We start from the raw sequence: 19,517 nt of genomic DNA, 5'->3' as shown, positions 1-19,517 counted from the left end.
TGTGGGAGTCTGGGTGCCCCGCTTCAGCATGTGATGCCAGCCAAAAAACCTCTCTGCTTTGGTGCTGTCTTCCAATGTGTTACAGTTAGGAGAGGCATGCAACTTTCCAAGAAGTTCCTCCTACCTGCTCCAACCTCCCTCCTGCCCTGTCTTTGATGGGCCCAGAGGAATAAACCAGGGACGTGAGAGGGGGAGTTGTATTGGAGGGCGGGAAGGTAGAGAGACTATGATTTGTCAAGCTTGGAGGTCTGTAGCAATTGCTAGAATCAGCACCATCTATATACGTTTTTCATGCTCCTGGCTAAACTCCTGGTGAGGGCGGAGCAAGGGAATGGAACCTTCCCACTCCTGGGGTCAGGCAGCCAGCTCAGGGCGTCTACAGCTGTGTTTCCAGGAAGTCCCTCAAGCCCTGTTGAGACCATATACTGGAGTTTCTTGTTTGAGAGGGCAGGCCACCCCTGAGGGCACTCAGCACGCCCCACCTTAGCCCGGACAGTCTGGAGACACACAACTGCCTCCCCTGAGCCACTGTGCAGCCCCAATCCAACACACAGACACACACAGCCCATAGCCCACAGAATGTGGCAGAAAGCAAGCCGGGAGGCCAGTAGGAAGGGTCGATGTAGCGGGAGAGGAGCGACGGGGCAGCCAGGCCCACATCCCAGGTGAGAGATTGTGGGCAGGAACCTCCTGGGAAGGTGGGCAGCTGGTTGCACTCAGACCACTGCTTTTGAGGGAAGAGCCAGGAGGAGACGCGCCTGCACATGCTCAGGCCTGGATCAGACGTTCAGTTCCCAGAGAACAGAGGGCTGGGACGGGCGGGCCTTCTGGGAAGCAGGCTCCCCCGGGTCAGGCTCAGAGCAGGGAAAGTGCTGCAGAGGTGGGGTGGTGCTGGCGTGCCTCGGGTGAACTGAGGACACACAGCCACCCCAAGATCCCGGTCTCCACCCTCTCCCAAAGTGCCCAGGTGGGTTTGGCGGGTGGCAGGGCCAGGTGGGGTTGATGTGCGCTCTTGAGTGACACTTTGGTACTGAAGGGAAGGTTAAAGGGTCCTGCCCTGTTGCTCGGGGATTAAAGCAAACAACAGGATTCTTTCTGGGACCTTGGTCACTGGGCCTCAAGGATCAGTCATTGATGCCAGAGCCTGGCTTCTCCCCTACTCGTCCCCTGCCGGGCTGGAAGACCCTGGGTGCCCAGGCTGGCCTGCAGAGGCACAATCCTGCCCCATGAGAGTGGGTGTGGGTGGGTGTGCCTCTTGCCCCATTAATCATCTACCTCCAGCACAGCCATACATCCCCAGGCTGAAAGCACCAACAAAAGAAAGGCACTGTGGCCAGGCCAGGCTGTGGATGTGGGCTGGGGGGGTCCGGGGAGGGGCAGGTGCAGTGAGGGAGGGCAGGACAGTTGACAAGTTCAGACAGATGCCGGAAGTGAGGGAAGCGTCAAAGGGTGCCCTCCCTGGGCCCCGTGAGGCAGGGTGCAGGGCCTGGCCACAGTGCACCTCTCCCACCTGGCCGTTTCCTGCCACTTCAGTCTTTGGGGGTGCTATACCCTAGAGTGTATTTGCATGCTCCCTGTCCCGTGCATACGTGTATATACGTTTAAAATTGTGAATAGACTTAATAGGGTTGAGCCATTTTTAACGAGGCATGCTTCAACCTGAGCTGGTACTATGCCAGAGTGCTCCCTCCGGCCCTTCTGCCCCCACGCCCTAGTTTTTAATATATTATTTACACTTCCGATGTTTATAACATGGACACCCTATTGTAGCCATAATTCCCACAGTCTCTACAGTTCATTCTACTTTTGAATTCAGTCTTTTTATATCAGTGAAACTATTTTTCTTTTAAAATTTTATTTATGAAGATCTCTGGGTGGCTCAGTGGTTTAGCGCCTGCCTTCGGCCCAGGGCCTAATCCTGGAGACCCAGGATGGGATCCCACCTCGGGCTCCCTGCGTGGAGCCTGCTTCTCCCTCTGCCTGTGTCTCTGCCTCTCTCTCTCTCTCTCTCTCTCTCATGAATGAATAAATAAAATCTTAAAAAAATAAATCAATAAAATAAAATTTTATTTATTCATCAGCCATGAGCAGGGGGAGGAGCAGAAAGAAAGGGAGAAGCAGACTCCCCACAGAGCAGAGAGCTGGACATGGGGCTCGATCACAGGATTCCAGGATCGTGACCCAAGCCAAAGGCAGACGCTCAAACAACTGAGCCACACAGGCACCCCAAAACTATTTTTCATGTATTGTAGTTAGTCTTTTGCTCAACTGAAATTTTTTTGGTATTCTATTTCTATATGCCCTGTGTTTCCCAACAATGCTTCAAGCACCTTAAAGAGATGCACCCATATATTATGAGTAGCACTATAGCACTGTGGCTTCGTGCGGTGGTTTCTTGATGACAGTGGTGGCTGAGAGGAGATGTGGATGAAGAAAAGAGAAGTGGGCGAGTCTGCTGGCCTCTGTGTGATATCACAAAGCACTTCTGAGAATCCCCCCACACCCTTGGATAATAATAGTAAGAGGCAAAACGTTTTGGGGAAATGTCAAAGGAAATGATTTCAGGCGGGGGCCCAAAAGCCACATGGATCTCCTTTGTGTGCAAGTGTCCACAGATTTGTCCTCTGGACCCTCTGACACCATATCCACAAAAGCTCAAGTTGTATTTAGGGTATGGCCAGACAGAAGTGCAAAGATATGGCACAATTTTTCAACAGGGGCAGTTATGTGCACCCATCAGGACACATGTAGTCAGAGATCCACAGAGAGAATATTAAACCTTTTTATACAGTTATGCCCATCTTTCCACATAAACCTAGCTATTAGTCTGTTATTCATGTGCACATGCATGCATTCATTCAACACACACTTTTTGAGGGCCTCCTAAGTGAACCACTGTTCTAAAAGATAGCACGTTAAAGCCAGAGACTTTCCATAACAGGAACAAGTAGATGAAAAAAAATATATATATACACACATCATACATTTTATATATATATACACACATACACACATTTTTTTCCAGTATAGATATGTCCTATTTTGATTACCACCATGGAAAAAAAATTAATTCTATTGCCAGAGCACCTTAAGGAAAGAAAAAAAATATTTTAAAACATTGTAAGCGGGACGCCTGGGTGGCTCAGTGATTGAGCATCTATCTGCCTTCAGCTCAGGGCGTGATCCTGGGGTCCTGGATCGAGTCCCACCTCAGACTCCCTGCATGGAGCCTGCTTCTCTCTGCCTAAGACTCTGTTTCTCTCTCTGTGTCTCTCATGAATAAATAAATATTAAAAACAACAACGAAAAAAACATTGTAGGTAGTTGGGTTTAAGGGAGTTTTACAAATAGTAACAAGCCCCTGCTATCCAAAGCCAGTGTGAAGCTGCCAGATGCCCTCTCAGCTTCAGGTCTGCTCAGGAGGGGCCTCTGCCTCCCCTAGGCATGTGTCACTTTGCTCTGAGTGTAAGAGAGACAAAGCAGGTGGGGTCTCCCTCCCCCAGGCTCAGGGTCCCCTCCACCCATCCATGGGGCCCCTGAGAAGACACAAGGAGGTGTCTGGGTGGCTGATAAAGAAAGAACATGATCTCTGGTAGTGAGGGGCAGATATGGAATGAGGAGCTTGAAAGTCTTTTCTGGTCTTTTTTGTTTTGCTTCTCTTTTATTTTTTTTTTAAAGATTTATTCATTCATTCATTCACTCATTTATTTTAGAGAGTGTGAGAGCGTGCACATGTGCAGGGGGAGGGGCAGTGGAAGGGAAATAGAATCTCAAGCAGGCTGCACTGTATAGGGAACCCAACACTGGGACTCGATCTCATGACCTTGAGAATATGACCTGGGCTGAAACCAAGAGTCAGATGCTTAACTGACTGTGCCACCCAGGTCCCCCTGTTTTATTGTGTTTAAAGCAGGCACCATCTCTGAGAAGGGGTAAAGGGTGATCTAGCCTCTTGCTAGCCTTGAGTATATTTTTGGTAGTGTCCCACAGACCCCAAGGATAAGAACAGCTAAATACGTTTGCAAGAAGCTCTGCCTGGGTATCTGCAGGCTGCAGAGCAGTGGAAGAAGTTCAGGCGGGTGTGCAACTATGAATGCCCACACAGGTGTACAGACAGGTATGCCCATCAGAGCCAGAAGGCCGCAGAAGCCAAGGAGCAGACAAGTTCAGTCCTTTATGGGACAACCAGGCTGCTGCATCCAACTGGTTTTTCCACACCTGCTTTGATGTCACTTGCATACCAAGTGCGGGTCACCAACCAACTGGGTGAAAGGAGACTTTTTTGCAGTGAGAAGAAAAGTAAATAGATTACATCAACGGCCCTCTGCAGGAGACTCACAAAGGCTTCCTTACAGCTGTTCCCTGTAGAGCCAGGACCACCAGAGACTTCTGGAGAGACCCAGGCCATTTTCCACCGACCCACGAGCAGCCTTTTAAGATGATATATGTCTGGCTCCTTGGCAACATGCTTGCTCAGCTCTAATGACGCCCAGTGGGCTAACTAGCCTTCCTTGTTAACTAAGTGGCATGGCAAACTCAATGACAGGGACTTTTCCAGAGAAAGTATTTGGGTTTCTTGCCTCTCCCTCATTTCTGCCCACACAACCTCTGAACCCTGTGACTGAGAGGCAGGTGGCTAGCTCACCCTAGCCCAGGTGTGATGGAAGAGCAGACAGCCTTGCTGGGACCTGCATGGGTGACCTACTGGGAGTGGTTACCAAAGTCTCTCTGGAGGGGGCACCTGGGTGGCTCAATGGTTGAGCATCTGCCTTTGGCTCAGGTCGTGATCCCGGGATCCTGGGATCAAGTCCTCCACTCGGATCTCCCCCAGGGAGCCTGCATCTCCCTCTGCCTGTGTCTCTGCCTCTCTCTGTGTGTTTCTCATGAATAAATAAATAAAATCTTTAAAAAAAAAAGTCTCTCTGGAGCAATAAATAAGAGCTGCAAAGAGGGACCTGCTATGTGACAAGCATCATGTCAACTGGTTTATATCCGATGTCATCCTGAACCTATATAACACTAGCTTGAGGTCGAGATTCTTTGCCCAGTCTACACTTGGAAAAAAAACAAGGCTCAGAGGTTCATCTGTATGAGGAAGGCCCTCCCGCCAAGAATCCAAGATCCAGACTCAACTCTAGCTTGGCTCCAAGCCAATGTTCTTAAATGCCGTACTACAGGTTACTGATGGATTCCTGTAAGTAAGATGAGCTCTTCTAGAAATCTGCAGCCACTGTCTACCACTCTCATCATCTCTGAGTGCCCTGTCTCCCCTCTTCCGGTCCATTAAGTCCAAATGCTGACATGAGTTAAAGGAGCACATCTTAGGTGCAATACGGCCTTTGCCCTGACCTTAATGCTGCCACTCCAGGCCTGATTGATTTCTTAAATCTATAACTCCTTGGGCTGAATAGCAAAGGAGCAAGGGAATGATCTGTTGAATAATTCTTGCAGGGGGGAGGATGAACACAAAGACACTGAGTGAGCATTTAAATTGAGGAACTCAGCATCCAGCTGTCTTCTCAGGGAGGGCCGCAGTATGTATTAGGCCACTGATGAGGATAAATTATGCAGGCTGGCTAAGATTATTTGTCTCCAAATGGGGATAAGGTCTGGTTGAATTAAAATTTCTGCTTCTCAAGAGGTAAAACCTCAATCAGAGAAATTGTATTTTCTAGAGTCAAGATCATGTTATGTTGTCTTTTAAACTCTCCTCTCAAAATCTCAGCCCAGAGATGACCGTTCGGTTTCGTGTTTCAGTGTTATGACCCACTGGACGCCCACCCATTCCCGAACGTGTACAAGAACAGCGCACAGACAAGTGGGACAGGAAGCCCCAAGGAAAGCTTTTGTGCTCTGAAGATCCAGCCATCAAAGAGAAGCAGCAAACAGTCAGTAAGGTGACTAGGACCCAGGGCAAGGGGTTCCAGGCCTGGCCGTGCAGCTCTGGCGCCCAGCAAGGGGCCTTACTTCTCCGAGCTGCCGCATCTGTGAAATCACATAACCCCCCTCCCGTTCCCCCTGCGCAGGGGTGTGAGGGGATCCTCTTCTCACTCTCCCTGCACAGGGGTCTGGAGGGAATACATGATATTAAATGGAAACAAACATAAATCTTCAGCTCTTTGGCAGAAGGGTGCTATAGAAATATAAGGTGCTGAGATAGCATGACACAGCAGAAAGAACCATGCGCTGAAAGGCAGGTGCCCGGGACCCTGGTCCTGGGGCTGCCACCAGCTTTGGTTGGCCTCAGCTTACTTTCTTTGGGAAAAAAACGGCGGGGGGAAGTAGGATGACCTAAGGTTTCGTGAAAATGTGAACGCTCCTGTCTCTCCTTATCTTTCACTCCCATGACACACGGCCATTATCCTTCTCCAGGCAAGGACAGTTCTCCCGCTAATTAGTGCCCAGGGTGGCCCAGTTGCTGCCAGAGGCTGGGCTCCTGTCCCCCGTGTCCCCGGTAGTCCCCAGCCCTGCGAAGCCCGCAGGCTGGGCCCCACAGGCACCTCCCCTAACCATGCAGGCAAGTGGCCCCTGCCTGGGCGGTGACTCCCACGGTGGCACCCTACAGCCCTCAGGCTCCGGCGCTGTGGAGTAGAGAACGTGGTCACCCAAGGGCCCACCTTCCACCAGCTCAGGGGCCCCAGCGAGAATGACCGCTTGGCCTTAATTCTCAACCAACGAAGAGCGGTTAAACCCCACAGCCAAACCCTCTGCAGCAGGCTGCTCGAAGACCCGCCCTTGGCCCTAAAGCTGGTGGGGTGTCAGCCCCCCTGTCTCCCCCAAGCCGGGCGGTGCTGAGCTCAGCAGGGGGCCCAGGAGCAGCAGTCCTCCCCCCCCCCCCCCCCCCCCCCGCCCCGCTCCCTCAGGTGCCACGAGGCCCCGGAAGGCCCCGACCAGAGCTCGCACCTACCGTGAGCCAGCCGGGCCCGGCGGCAGAACCTGTGCAGGGCCCGGAGCCTCTGGGGCCCGGGGCGGCCCCTGGGGAGCCTGCGGAGGAGCCGCTGGAGCCCCGCCACCACTGTTCCGAAGCAGGCAGGAGCCGCCTCCTCGTCCCAGCCCTCGGTCATCCCGCTACTGGGGGTCTGCGGTCCCTCTGGGCTGGCAGGGGGGCACCGATGAGTGGGGCTCCCCGGCCCCGGGGAGGCCTGGGCCTTGCTCCCCTCGGCCCAGCCGGCTCCTCTTCCCGACGGAAGCCGCAGGCACCTGGGACGCGGCCTCCTCCTTCCCAGCTGAGGCCCTTTCCCTCACCTCCCCCAATGGAAAACTTTCTATTCCTGGGGCTTTTAGCTTGATAAGATAAAAATGCCCCCACCAAACAGGCTGCAGGAAAGAGCCGCCCGAGCTTCACTTCTCAGGAGTGCGGCGAGCCTGAAACCCAGGTCTCCGTCCACAGACGGCAGAAGCCACCGGTTATCTCAGGCCGCGGCGACCCGGGAGCTCGTTAGTGGATTTCTTTGGGGATGGCGGATTAATAATGCTTTGCCAGCGACACAGGCTCCTGGGGGACCACGGGGCTCCTGCACATCCTCCCACGGAGCAGGAGCAGGGCGGGGAAGAGCGTGAGCCCGGCCAAGTGGCCGGGGGCAGGGAGCAGGGAGAGGTGACCGGAGGAAGGAGGAGAACAGAAGGAAAGAACAGTCTCTCACACATAGGACAGAACCGTCCTCTTGCCCTGCAACGGTGCTCACAAGGCATCCCCTCAACACTGACTCCCCGAGCGGGGAAGTGCCCAGAAGCTCTGTCACCCAGGCCAAGACAGGCGGCCGCAGGGCAGGCAGCGGAACCTTCCAGGAAAGCCGCTGGAGAGCGGTGCCTGCACCCAGGGGCCGCCCGGGGATTCCAGAACTCATCTGCCAGCTGCCCGTGGAGGACAGCTGCAGACGAAGGAGGGACACTCGTCCTGCACTGCGGGGGACTCAGGTGTGTGCAGAAACGAAGATGCCCCCCCCCCCACCCCAGGGTTAGGTCCAGAAGTCACGTGGGCTCTGCTATTCCTCCAGCAACTGCCAACCTGCCTCCCCTCCTCTGTGCTAGAGTTTGTCCCTGGGTCGCTGAGAATGCTGGATGCCATCCTATCCCAAGGCCCTGTCCTCAGGCTCACACAGAGAAGAAACTGTTGGTAGAACAAACCTAAGCTGCACTCTGATCCTCCACACAGGCCCCCCCATCATCTGCCTTCCTCATAGGAAATCTGGCTGGAAGGTCCCCCTTAGATCACCCCTCACTGTTGAGGGCCTCAGTACTCGGTGCAACAACAATAAAAACTTGTTTGTCAGCTCGACAATAAAAGCACATTGTTGACAAGTCCTTTATTTAAGACAGCAATGCCCTAACAGGGCCCCTTTCTCAGGCCCAGGCACTGGTTCTTTCTCCCTCACTCTTCCTCCGCGAGACCAGGCTGCCAATGGCCTTTTTCAAGGTTCTCTAGGGTACCCAGCAACTTCTGCACAGAAGAGGGTCACAGGTGAGGCAACACTTGGAGCCATCCAGCAAGGGTGGGGAGATCCCCAGGGGCGTCCAGAACTCCCACCCGGGTGGCGCCAGGCAGGGGGTGGCATTCCCATTCCCCGCTCTCAGGGAAGGAAACATGCATGCTCGAGGACGTCTACTATGAGTCACAGGTGATGGGGGAAAACCCCTCCTGAAGGTCCCTTTCCTCCTGAAGGTCCCTTTTGGACTCGAGGATACACTGGTCTCACTTCTCCTTTCTCCTCATCACAGAGCTGTTCTTTGACAGGTTAAGCCACCAGAGAAGCCAGCAGGAAACAACTGGCAGACACTGGAGAAGGAATTTTGGGAGGCTCTAGAATCTTCCCTCCTGACCCTTTGAAAACTGGATAGAAAACTGTTGGGATAGTTTAGGAGCAGCACTATCTAGGGGCGAGGGGATGCATGTGATCACCTCTTACAACCCCAATGTCTAAGCACCGACCAGATGACCTGCCTGCTGGGGAAGGAGTCCAGCCAAGGCCCAAAACAACTGGAAGAAGAAACAGCCTTCCTTATCTCAAGAGCTGGGCTACAATACATTCTTACCCTGAAATACCCCATTCATAGAAAGGTTAACTCCAGATCGCTTTTGAAAATACTCGTCACCCGAATAGACATTTACGTATGGTATGTTCAACTCCTTCTCTCACAAATCAAGTTACAGCTGGGATCTGTTGTTCCCTTGAATAGTGAGGGATCTCTGAGGCGTTTTGTTGTCTTTTAAATCCTTTCCTCCATTGCAGAAAGGACACAATTGTTTCAACAGAAACCACAAAACCTCAGCTTCCATTCAGCTTGAATGGAAAAAACAGCTTCCTCAGAGTCAGCAAGGAAAGTAAGCAATGAGACCCAAATGTAAGACTGGTCTGGAGAAAGAGAGGGAGTCAGAGATGGGGAGAGAGTGGAGAGGGGTGCTTCCCCAGATTTGCTGGTCCTCATGTGGCCACACAACTGCCTGGGATAGAGCCAGAGGTCGTGAGGCAAACCTCCATTTCTATGAAAGCCCCTACCCAACCCTTCTTCACCCTAGCTGTCCCTTCTGAGACCCAACCTAATTTTACCCTGGTTCCTGGTTAGCCCTGTGTCATGAACTCTGACCCTGGGTCACAGCAAGAAGGGGCATGCAACAGGAAAAGACCTCCTACCTGCATTTCCATACTAACCCCCCTATGTATTCCGAAGACCAATCGGGTAGGGCAGGGCCAGAGAGAGACTCTTATTTCTTTCTCTTTTTTTTCTTTCTTTTTTTTTTTTTTTTTAAGATTTATTTATTCATGAGAGACACAGAGAGAGGCAGAGACACAGGCAGAGGGAGAAGCAGGCTCCATGCAGGGAGCCTGATGTGGGACTCAATCCCAGGACTCCAGGATCACATCCTGAGCTGAAAGCAGATGCTCAACCACTGAGCCACCCAGGTGCCCTGAGAATCTTATTTGTTTTCTATCTTGGGACGCAGAAAAAGTTCACTTTTTGTTTAAAGATTTCATGACTTACACATGCTGAAAATCTATTTAGAAACCACACACTGGAAACAAGCTTACGTGTAGCCAACTCTCAATTATTGAGGCACTGGCTGACTGTCTAGCTGGCACATGGCTTACCCACCCCTTGGCTCACCCTCTTTTTTTTTCCGCACCTCTTTTTATGGACATTTCAACATTCGTTGGCAGAAGGGGAGCAGAGGAGACTCAAGGAACTTGCATGTTCAAATGACAGTAGCTTTAAGGCAAAATGCTGTGTTGGGTTGTGGTGCAGGTTTTGCTACTACAAATCTGGGTCATCTTAGAGCAGTCACTTGCCTCCCTGACTGCGGTGTTTTCTTCCCTGTGAGAGGGCCATGATCCCACCAGCCCTGCCTACTTCACAAGCCAGTGTACAAGAAAAGGCTTCATACCGGGCCAGGCCCATCTCTGCTCCCACAATTCTTTTCATTCTCAACTTCCCTTGTTCCACGAAAATATTCCCATCCTAGCAGGGTCTTAGGACACCAATTGGTATCGACAGCAAACACTCTGATAATTCTTTCCCAAAGCCAGCATCCAGTAGAAACAAAACATGAAAGGATTTAAAAAAAACAAAACAAAACAAAACAGATGGGTAAAGAGCATCACTCTCCTTTTAGGCCTTTTAGGTGTGATTTTTTAAGGGTCACGTAAGCCGAGTTTTCATTCTCTAGCAGCCATAGCCAATAGCCACAGCAGGCACCTGGGTAAGATCTGCCCTGCCCTGGAAATGTTTGTTCAAGAAACAGGGAGGGGGAGCAGAAGGTGGGGTGCAGGCCCTTCACGGCGGAGTAAACATGACCTGGCCACGCTGTGGTCACAGGTGAGTGACATACCCTGCTACCTGCCTGCCAGTGACACGCAGGAATGAACAGACTGGACTTTCCAACTCCACTTCTCACAAACCCTCAGTACAACGTGAGCTTGAACTTTTCTCCCTGATGCCTCAGTGGGGCCAAGGCAGTAGGTGTGGGTAGGAAAATCCTGAAGAAAACTTGGGATGTTCTACAGAAACCAGGGGGCCCCGGATCCTTCAGTCAGGACAGGATATTCTCCCCGGGGAGGCCGTACACACAGCTACCTTGCCAGGAGGGATGCCGCTGTTCTTCTTCCTTCCTGTTCAAAAAGGGCAAAATGAGAACCCAACGTCACTGCTTTTTCCATGGGTGCATCTCTCGGGAACTTTCTCTGTGCCAGGAACCACAGGCAGGCTAGAACAGGCCTCACAGGAACTCATCAGCCGCTGTGGCCAAAGACCACACCATGGAGAGCTCTTGGGGTGCACCAGGCGCTGCCCACGTCTCCCCAGCATGGTGTGTGGGGTGCTTCAGAGCAAGCTCAAACATCACCTCCCCAGGTCTGAGTCCACAGTCTTAACCTCGGGGCGGGGCTCCCCACGACTACTCCCAGCACCGATGCGACTCCGCTCAAACCTGGGCCGCCTGGGGAAGGGAGCCCGTTGCCCTGTCTGACTTCATCACCTTGGCCCCCTTGCTCTTCCCCCAAAGTCTGCAAACACTCACCTGCCCCAGAACATTTACCTTGTCATCTGAGGAATGCGAACAGGAAGGGCCTCTGATAAGGGGCATCTAGAGCTTCGGCACCAGCCCTGACAGGGCCCTGCTAACAGTCCTCTGACGGGGCAAGCGTGGCCGCAACTCTGCGGGGATGCTGAGGGGTGGGGGGGGCCCCCGAGGGCCCTTCCCCAGACGAGCCAGGCCCCGGCTTCTGACACAGAAATGCTGGGCACGGCCTGAAGGATGGAAATGACCTGAAAGCCTGAAATGGCCCCAAGGCCTTGGAAGCCAGCCGTTGGCACCACCTGAGAGGGCTCGCCCCGCGTTCTGCATTCTGCTCTCCCTGCATTCTGACCTCAGAAGCCATCCCAGGGTGAACGGACGCGAGCGCAAAATCCTCTGGGCTCCTCAGGGAACAGGCAGTACTGGCCGGTGAAGGTCCTTCCTGTGCTCAGAGCTGGGCTGCGCCAGGCCTGAGCCTCCGGCCCGGTCCTCACACACTCTTAACCCTCGCGGCCCAGCTCCTGTGGCATGAGCCACGTCACCAGCCGGGCGGGGACCCTGGGGCCGGCGGAGGGCTGTCTTTTCCCTGTCGCTCAGGGCCTACCTGCCAGGCCTGGCACAGGCTGGGTGACTGATAAACTTGGGGGGAAGAGAGAGGATACCAGACCAAACCCTCAGCGCTGAGGGGAGACGTCAATTCACTTCCACCTAATAACTCCGCAGGATCGGCAGGCGAACACACACGTTCATTACCAAGTCTAATTAGGCTGGCAGACAAGTGGCATTAATCATTTTTGACTGTACCTGGGATTCAAGCCCCCATCCCTCCATAATCAGAAAATTTCATGCTCTGATGAAGAGGGGGGACAATTAAGCCCACATTTAATGCTTTCACTTTCATCTTTTCAGAAGACAGGAAGCAGGGAGGAGAGGAAACAGGATGCAGCTTGGGGACCTCAGAAGGCCTCCCTCAAAACATTCCAGATCTGTTCTCTGTCCCCAAATTCACACACACACACACACACACACACACAGAGTCATGCCACTAGGACTTTTCCTAAGAGAAGACCCCAATTAGAGCCAGGGGTGGGAGGAACTAGAAAGGGGGGGTGGGGCTCCATTCTCTTTAACAACTCAACAAATGTCCTTTCCCCTAACCTCCACAGCCAAACAGGGGCCTGAGTCCATGAAAATACTTCAAGCCACGCATTTCAGTGCCGCCAGGTATACTGGACAGATAAAGTACTTTCCAAGTGCCCAAGTGTTCTAGGGTCTGCTGCAGGGCAGCCCGGTGCCTTTATCCCAGGAAGGGTCGATGTCCTAGTGACCTCTTCTACAAAGAACTCACGGTAAGAGATGACTCCGCAGGATCCAGTGGCTGTCACACGGGTGGTTCCAGTCTTTACAGAGAGGCAGGTTGAGCCCAACCATGAAGGAAGGGACAAGACAGAGCTGTGAAGGTAGGACAAGGGGCCCTTTGAGACATAAGTCTCACTTGCCACAGAAAGTGTCCCTTGCCCCTGAGGTCTCCTGGCAAGCGTCTCCTTCCCACATCATAATTAAATGTCTATTGGGGGGGGGGTAGGTAGGACAGGGAGCCCCAGGGCTCCCCTTTCGACCCTGCAATTCCAGTCATTTAACACTTCATAGGTCTGACCAATGACGCCTCCAGAGAAGACTCTAGGCACTCGCTACCATTATGTAAGGTATGTCTGAGCATCCCTCCTTGAATGTTGAGTTGGAACTCAGTTTTCCCATTTTCCAAACTTCTAGTCCAGGAAGGCTTACATATCCACAAAATGAGATGAAAGGTAAAAGGTCAATGCTGTGTGTCTTCTACAGAAGAAAGGGTCCGTGACCTGTAAAGGACATTTCCTGATACCAAGCCAAAGGGCAGCCCGTGACTTTCGCACGTTGTTAGCTGTGGACCCTGCCCTCCTGGAATGCTGGAAACGGATTCTCGCCACTGCCACTGCCCCTACCGCAAAGCATACACACGCATTCACATACTCTCTCTCTCTCTCTCTCTTTCCGTCTCTATCTCTCTCTCTCTCCCCCAGTCCCCACTAGATTTCTTTCTCTATCTCATAAACATGATTTCTTTAATCTTGGAAATTAATATTCACTCTGAACCTCCCTTTTGGCAAATCCAGCATTAACCAGAACCAGTTACAGACCGGGAAGTAGGGGTAAGTTGAAGTTAGAGGGGCTTTCACCAAGCAGACAGGCAGAGTGGGGAGACAGCTTTCCAAACGTTCCCCTTGTTAAAAGCCGGTCTTGCCAACATGGCTCCTACCCCTTGTCAGCCTATTGCCTAGACAGATGTCATTCATGTACCACTGCCCTTCTGTTTATTTCTAAGAACAGAGAAATTTAAGAGTAAAAACAAGCCACCACCTTCATCAAAGGCTAGTTACTGAGGCTGCTCTGTGCCTGGCACTTTGTTAGGGGCAGATGAAATAAAGACAAGACACTAATACCTAAGTGCTCTCTAAGCCACTGGTATTCAGTGAGGATGCTCCTCGGCCACACCCAGCAGGAATGGTGTTTCTGGACACCCGCACATCCGGGGATGCTCATGGCACTCGCTTCCCCACTTAGTTCAACCAGGCAGGGTTTGAGAACTACACTCACTGCATGGAAGGGTGACCCTCAGAGGTGTCACGAGGCCAGACAAATAACTACAGCTGTCAGATGGGAGGGGATAACAGAAACGCTCACAATGCATTTTGCCAGGCACTGTGTTAAAGCACTTTACATATATTCATTCATTTAATTCTCACATTAACACAATGAAGCCGACAGTGTTAGCCTCATTTTTTTAAAAGCAAGAAAGCAGAGCACAGAGATGCCCAGAATGACACAGAGATTAAGCGGCGGAGTAGGGATTTGAAACAGGTCCTCTGGCTTCAGTCTGTTCTCTTAATCGCTGCATGCTATTGCCTTTTTAGAGTCCTATTTCTGAACCTTGCTCTTAAAAACAAGATCAAACAAAACAACCACAGCTTGGAATTAGATAGTCAACTTAAAGGAAGATGCTCGGGGAGTGCAGCCGGCTGTGTCTTCACCTGCCAGCACTCATTCGCACATCAGAACATTTCTCAACTGTTCCCACCCAGCCACAGGTCCCCAGCTAGTTAAATATTAATAATGACAAACAGAGACTCCGCTCCGAGTCCCTTGATTCCAGCTCTGCTCCCTCTCTGGTGTTCAGACATCCCTGGGTGATACAGTCCCCAAACGTCTTAATACAGACTAGAATTCCACTGAAGTGGATTTCCCAGGATTCCAGCACAGTGAAATCCATGACGGTGAGTGCTCCCTCTGTCTGTGTTTATAGACGTGGTGGGTACAGTAAAGTACCCGAGGACCCTTGAGAGGGCAATAGTTGCCAAGACGTCCATGGGCAAGTGACATTTGATTCTACTGTAAGGTCGGGAGCATTTACCGAGTGACAGCTGCCCTCCAACCACAACACCCACCTCTATGAAGTCTGCTCTTTCCTTTCGTGTTAGCACCTAAACCATGAGTTCTGCTGGCGGAAGGAGCAACACCTACTCTCCCCTCCAATCTTTCCCTTCTGCTTGACCCTGGCTTAGAATGTGAGCTTTCCTCCCCCGAAGCCAGTTGCAGCAGGCGGCACCCTGCACAGCCTCTGCTGCGAACTGCAGAGACGAGTGGGGCAAGGTAGGGTTTTCCTGATGGGGAAGTAGCTGCAGTCAGATGGGAGATGTGGACCTTGGGTCCTGGGGGAAGGGCCCTTGGCGGACAGATACAAACCACAACCCATTTCCAGAGACGCTTGTTAGGGGCTGTGCCATCCACTGTGCTTTGTACTTCAGATATTTAAATATCTCTGTAAACACTTAAACACATGGATATCGATATCCTCCACCAAACGTGGCAACTGCAAATATAGGGGCGGGGAGAGGACACCGGTTAAAGAGATACGCGTGCCTAACTGTATGAAGAGAAAAATAATAACCCTCACCCCCAAGGAGAGTGCAAATTTGCTCAGAAAGTCTACACGCTGGGTGTCCAGTGTTCTACAGTCAGGTTTCAAGAAGAGCCTGGCTCAGAAAGAGGCTGGAGGGGCCTGAGAGCTCCAGGGAGGAAAGTACTGGACAGGGAGTTGACACTGATGACTGGTGCACCACCTAGGAGGAGGGTCAGAAGCCGAAGGCAATGAGGGGGCACGGTCCGGGGTGACCTCAGGCTCACTTCCACCTACAGCCCCTTTCCATCCAAAGCCTAACCAGGTCTCTTTCCTGTCCCAACAGTGCGCCCTGGAGGGAGCTGCACCACAGGTGGACACGTACCGCGGGCCTGGACCACGGGAGACAAGCCATTTTCCCATTAACCCTAATAAGCACGGGTCAAATGGCCGTGTCAATAGCAGTCTCACCACCCACCGTCACGAAGCTACAACAAAAGCAAGCGGGTGCGTGGGAGACGGAATGACCTTGCCGCCGTGGTCCTCATCCCCAACCCGAGAGCGTGTGTGTGCGTGTGCGCGCGCGTGGAGGGGAAGCTGCGCACCTGTCAGGGAAAGGGGCATTTGTTAAGCAGGGCGCAGCCACACCTGGCCTGCCCGCAGCCCCTAGAGCACGCCCGCCCGGAGGCCGAGAGCCGAGCCCCCCCCCCCCCCCCCGCCGCCCCGCGGCTCCCCGAGCGCCCCCCCCCCCCCCCCCCGCCTCGCACTCACTAGCGCAGCGCAGCGCCTGCCGCAGCACCTCGCGTCCGCACAGGTCGCACCAGCCGCGGCCGCCCCGCAGCGCCAGCTCGCCGAAGCGGTGCCCCTCGCCTCGCTCCACCGGGACGCGGGGGTCCTGCGGCTGCTCGAAGATGCTCCGCACGTCGCGGGGCCGGGGCGCTCCGGGCCGCCGCCGCAGTCTCTGCTGCAGACCCGGCCGGATTGGGCGAGGGGGTCTGGACGGCCGCGGTTGGGGCTCCGCGTCCGCCCGGGCGGCCCTCCGGGCGCCGCGCCCCTCGTGCGCCCCGGGCGCGGTGGACAGGGGCGCCGGGGCGCAGCGGCGCGGGGAGCGGCCGGGGGGCGGCGGCGGCAGCTCGGGGCCGCCCAGGCTCTGCAGGTACCGCGGCGGCTCTGGGTCCAAGAGCAGCCGGTAGGGTCGCTGCCCGATGGCCGGGGACGCCATGGCCACGCGGGGCCGGCGGCGGCTGCTCCCGAGTCCGCCTCGAGAGGAGGGCGGCCCTCCCCCGCGCGCCTTTAAAGGGACCGCAGCCTGCGGGGCGGGGCGGGGCGGGGCGACGCGGGGAGGCCGCCCCGGGGAACCACCGGCCGCCGAGCGCGCGCTTCGGGGCGTCTGCGGGAGGCCGACCCGACGACCCGGGCGCTGCAGACGCGTGGCTGCTGCGGCCGCCTGCCTTCAGCCCCGCCCCCTCCCCTCTCCCGGCGCTTCCCCCCGACCCCAGATCCCGCCCCGCGCCCCGCACCCCAACACGCCCAGGTGAGGGAGCGGGAGGCCGCCGAGGGCCTAGGAACTAGCTGGGGAGGAGGAGTCCACGGCGAGGTCCCGGGGCGAGGTCCCGGGCCGGGGGCCGCGCACATCCTCGGCCGCCCCCCGCCCCCCCCGCCGGGCGGAACCGCGTGACCCCGAGGGGCGCGCGGCGGGGACGCTGCCCTCGCTGACCGCGGGACGCCGCCTCCGCGGCGGGCCGGGCTGTCCGGCTGGATTTCCCCTCTCTCGGCGGCCCTGCCCGGAAGGGTCCTCCTTTCCCGGAAGCCTGGGTTCGGATGACCCCGGGCCCGGCTCCCGAGAGCGCCCCCCTCGCGTGGCTGCGGAGCGCGCGTCTTCCTGGGTCGCGGCCGGCTGCGCCCGCGGCTGCTCCGGGACCTCGGGGCCCCGCCCGCCGGACGCGCTCCCGCGCGGTAGGGGAGGACCGCGCACCTGGGGACCCGACGCCAGGTCGCTTTCCGCTGCCCCCGGAGCCTGCTTCACAACCTCCTCTGTCCCTTTCCATTTGGTGGCTCCCGATTCCGCCGTCTTGAGGCTTAATATTCTGTGAACGAAGAGCTCGGCATTTTTTCTTTACACCAGATCCCACCAAGTTAGCAGCCTGTCCTGATCGTCTCCCGTGGGCGGGAACGGGACTGCTGGATCTTGGAACAGGCCAGAAGCATGGCCCTGGGCCCCCTCCAGCCTCCAGCCTCCAGCCTCCAGCCTCCAGCCTCCAGGGTTTGTTTTCTGCCTGTAAATTAGTCTGGGAGTGGGAAGACAGGTAATTGCTTTTGCGATCCACTCTTCTGACGCAGTGATCACCGCCTGTCCTCTTAACACCTGGGGTGCAGTTTGGTTGATTCAACAGAGGTCACCGGCAACCAACTTTGAAAATAATCTAAATTCCTCTAGGCCTCCGACTCTCACCCTCTCCTTCCCAGGTCAGAGATGGGACTCCCCCTAGCGCCCGGTGGGGGAATCTTCACTTTTGCTTTTTCTTTTCCTTTGGAGGTAAGTTTTAGATAATTCCTAAAATTTGGAAAGTCCAGTGATCAGGGAATTCCCAGCCTGCTTCCGTCCACAGCTTCTCCTTCATGGTGATGGCAATCAGAGAGCCCTTTGCGTTGAGGCAGAGGACATGTTCCAGGTGCCGGGTCTCACCAGAGGCTGAAGCTTCTCACCTCAAGAGGTGGTTTCTGGACACAAGGGAAAATAGCCAACCCCACAGTGTTACAAAGCAGAAGGAGCTGAGATGAGGACGTGTGCACCGTGAGCCACCCCTCTTACTCCCCTTCCCATCAACCTGCTGCCCTGGCTGAATCTTGCTTTCTCTACCATCAGTGGTTTTCAGACTTCGGCATGTAGCACAGTCACTTAAAGAACGGCTTGGTAAATCACAGATTATGGGGCTCCACCCCCAGACTTTCTGAGTCAGTAAGAGTTTAGGGCTGAGGTTTGAGGTTATGCATTTTTGACATCTTCCCAGGTGGTGGTGCTGCTTCTAGAGAAGCAGATCTAAGGCGGTGATTAAGTGGGCTCCTCTGTTCCTTTCCCCACAGGGCAGATGAGCTTCAGGGGACACACTGAGAAAAATTCATCTGGGGAGCTCTCCCTGAATGCTTTCTGCTGAATATTCACTCAGGAAAGTACAATTTGCCTTTTTGGTCTTTTATTTCCACCTCTTCCACTTTTTCTGCATTTTCTTGGAGTTGTTGCAGACACCTGTGTTGCATATAAAGATCTGCTTGTGCCCACCCTTTTTTAACCATCCATCACCACAGGCTTGAGACTCCTTGGAGGAGATCACTCCCTCACAGGGGGGCAGTGAGCTGGGTGAGGTCCAGGGCGTGGACCCAGCTTGAGCTCTGGGTGACAGCTTGATGGGGCAAGAAGAAAGGACCTGGCAACGAGTCCATCACTGGGAGGCCAGTTCTGAAATGCCATTTGTGAAATAATTGCCAACAATTGCCATCTCTGTCCTCCATCCCTACCCCCAGCCCCAAGCACAAATTTGGGCAGCCCAGCTCAGATCCCCTGGATAGAGAGGCTCGTGGGATGAGTGTCTCCTTTAGCCCTGTGAAACTGAGGACTGTCTGGAATAACCAGACAGAAACCCCTTCCCAGTTGCCTGAGCTGCATGGAAAAATGCACTGGTTTTCCCTTCCTGCTACAGCTCTGATTTGGAGGAATGGGGGTGGCTGCTGTCAGCCCTGAATGGCGGAGGAGATTGTGCAGGGCCAGAGCCCTACATTTGGCTTCTGGGATGGGAATGGAGATGAAGATGGAGATAACTAATGTAATAACTAATAACTAATGTAACCAACCCAAAAAGTTTATCAAGTTTATCTGATTTATCTGAAGGTTCATCTGCCTGAGCCAAGAAATTGAAGTTGGGAGAGGTAGTTGCCACCCCTGACTCCCAACGGGAGGCTCCCTGCCTGGGATGTCCTCTGATACCATCTTTCCCAGCCCTATCACTTTCTCCCCTGAAGGAGCAGTCCTCCTACGACTCTCTCTCTCTCTCTCTCTCTCTCTCTCTCTCTCTCTCA

At 54.2% G+C, this 19,517-nt stretch overlaps 1 protein-coding gene across 1 annotated transcript in view; it reads right to left on the bottom strand.

The window, feature by feature from the left end:
- RASSF5 (Ras association domain family member 5) overlaps positions 1 to 16,712 on the bottom strand; it is a 65,794-nt gene extending 49,082 nt beyond the window's left edge. The window contains exon 1 of the mRNA XM_072759464.1: positions 16,215 to 16,712. Coding sequence (XP_072615565.1) covers positions 16,215 to 16,665 — 451 coding nt within the window. The 5' untranslated portion in view covers positions 16,666 to 16,712. The remainder of the gene's footprint in view (positions 1 to 16,214) is intronic.
- Between the last annotated feature and the right edge of the window lie 2,805 nt (positions 16,713 to 19,517).

Source organism: Vulpes vulpes, chromosome 5 (genome assembly GCF_048418805.1).
Source record: "Vulpes vulpes isolate BD-2025 chromosome 5, VulVul3, whole genome shotgun sequence".
NCBI lineage: Eukaryota > Metazoa > Chordata > Mammalia > Carnivora > Canidae > Vulpes > Vulpes vulpes.
Note: the sequence above shows the minus strand (reverse complement) of the source record. Positions and strands in the feature narration are given on the sequence as shown.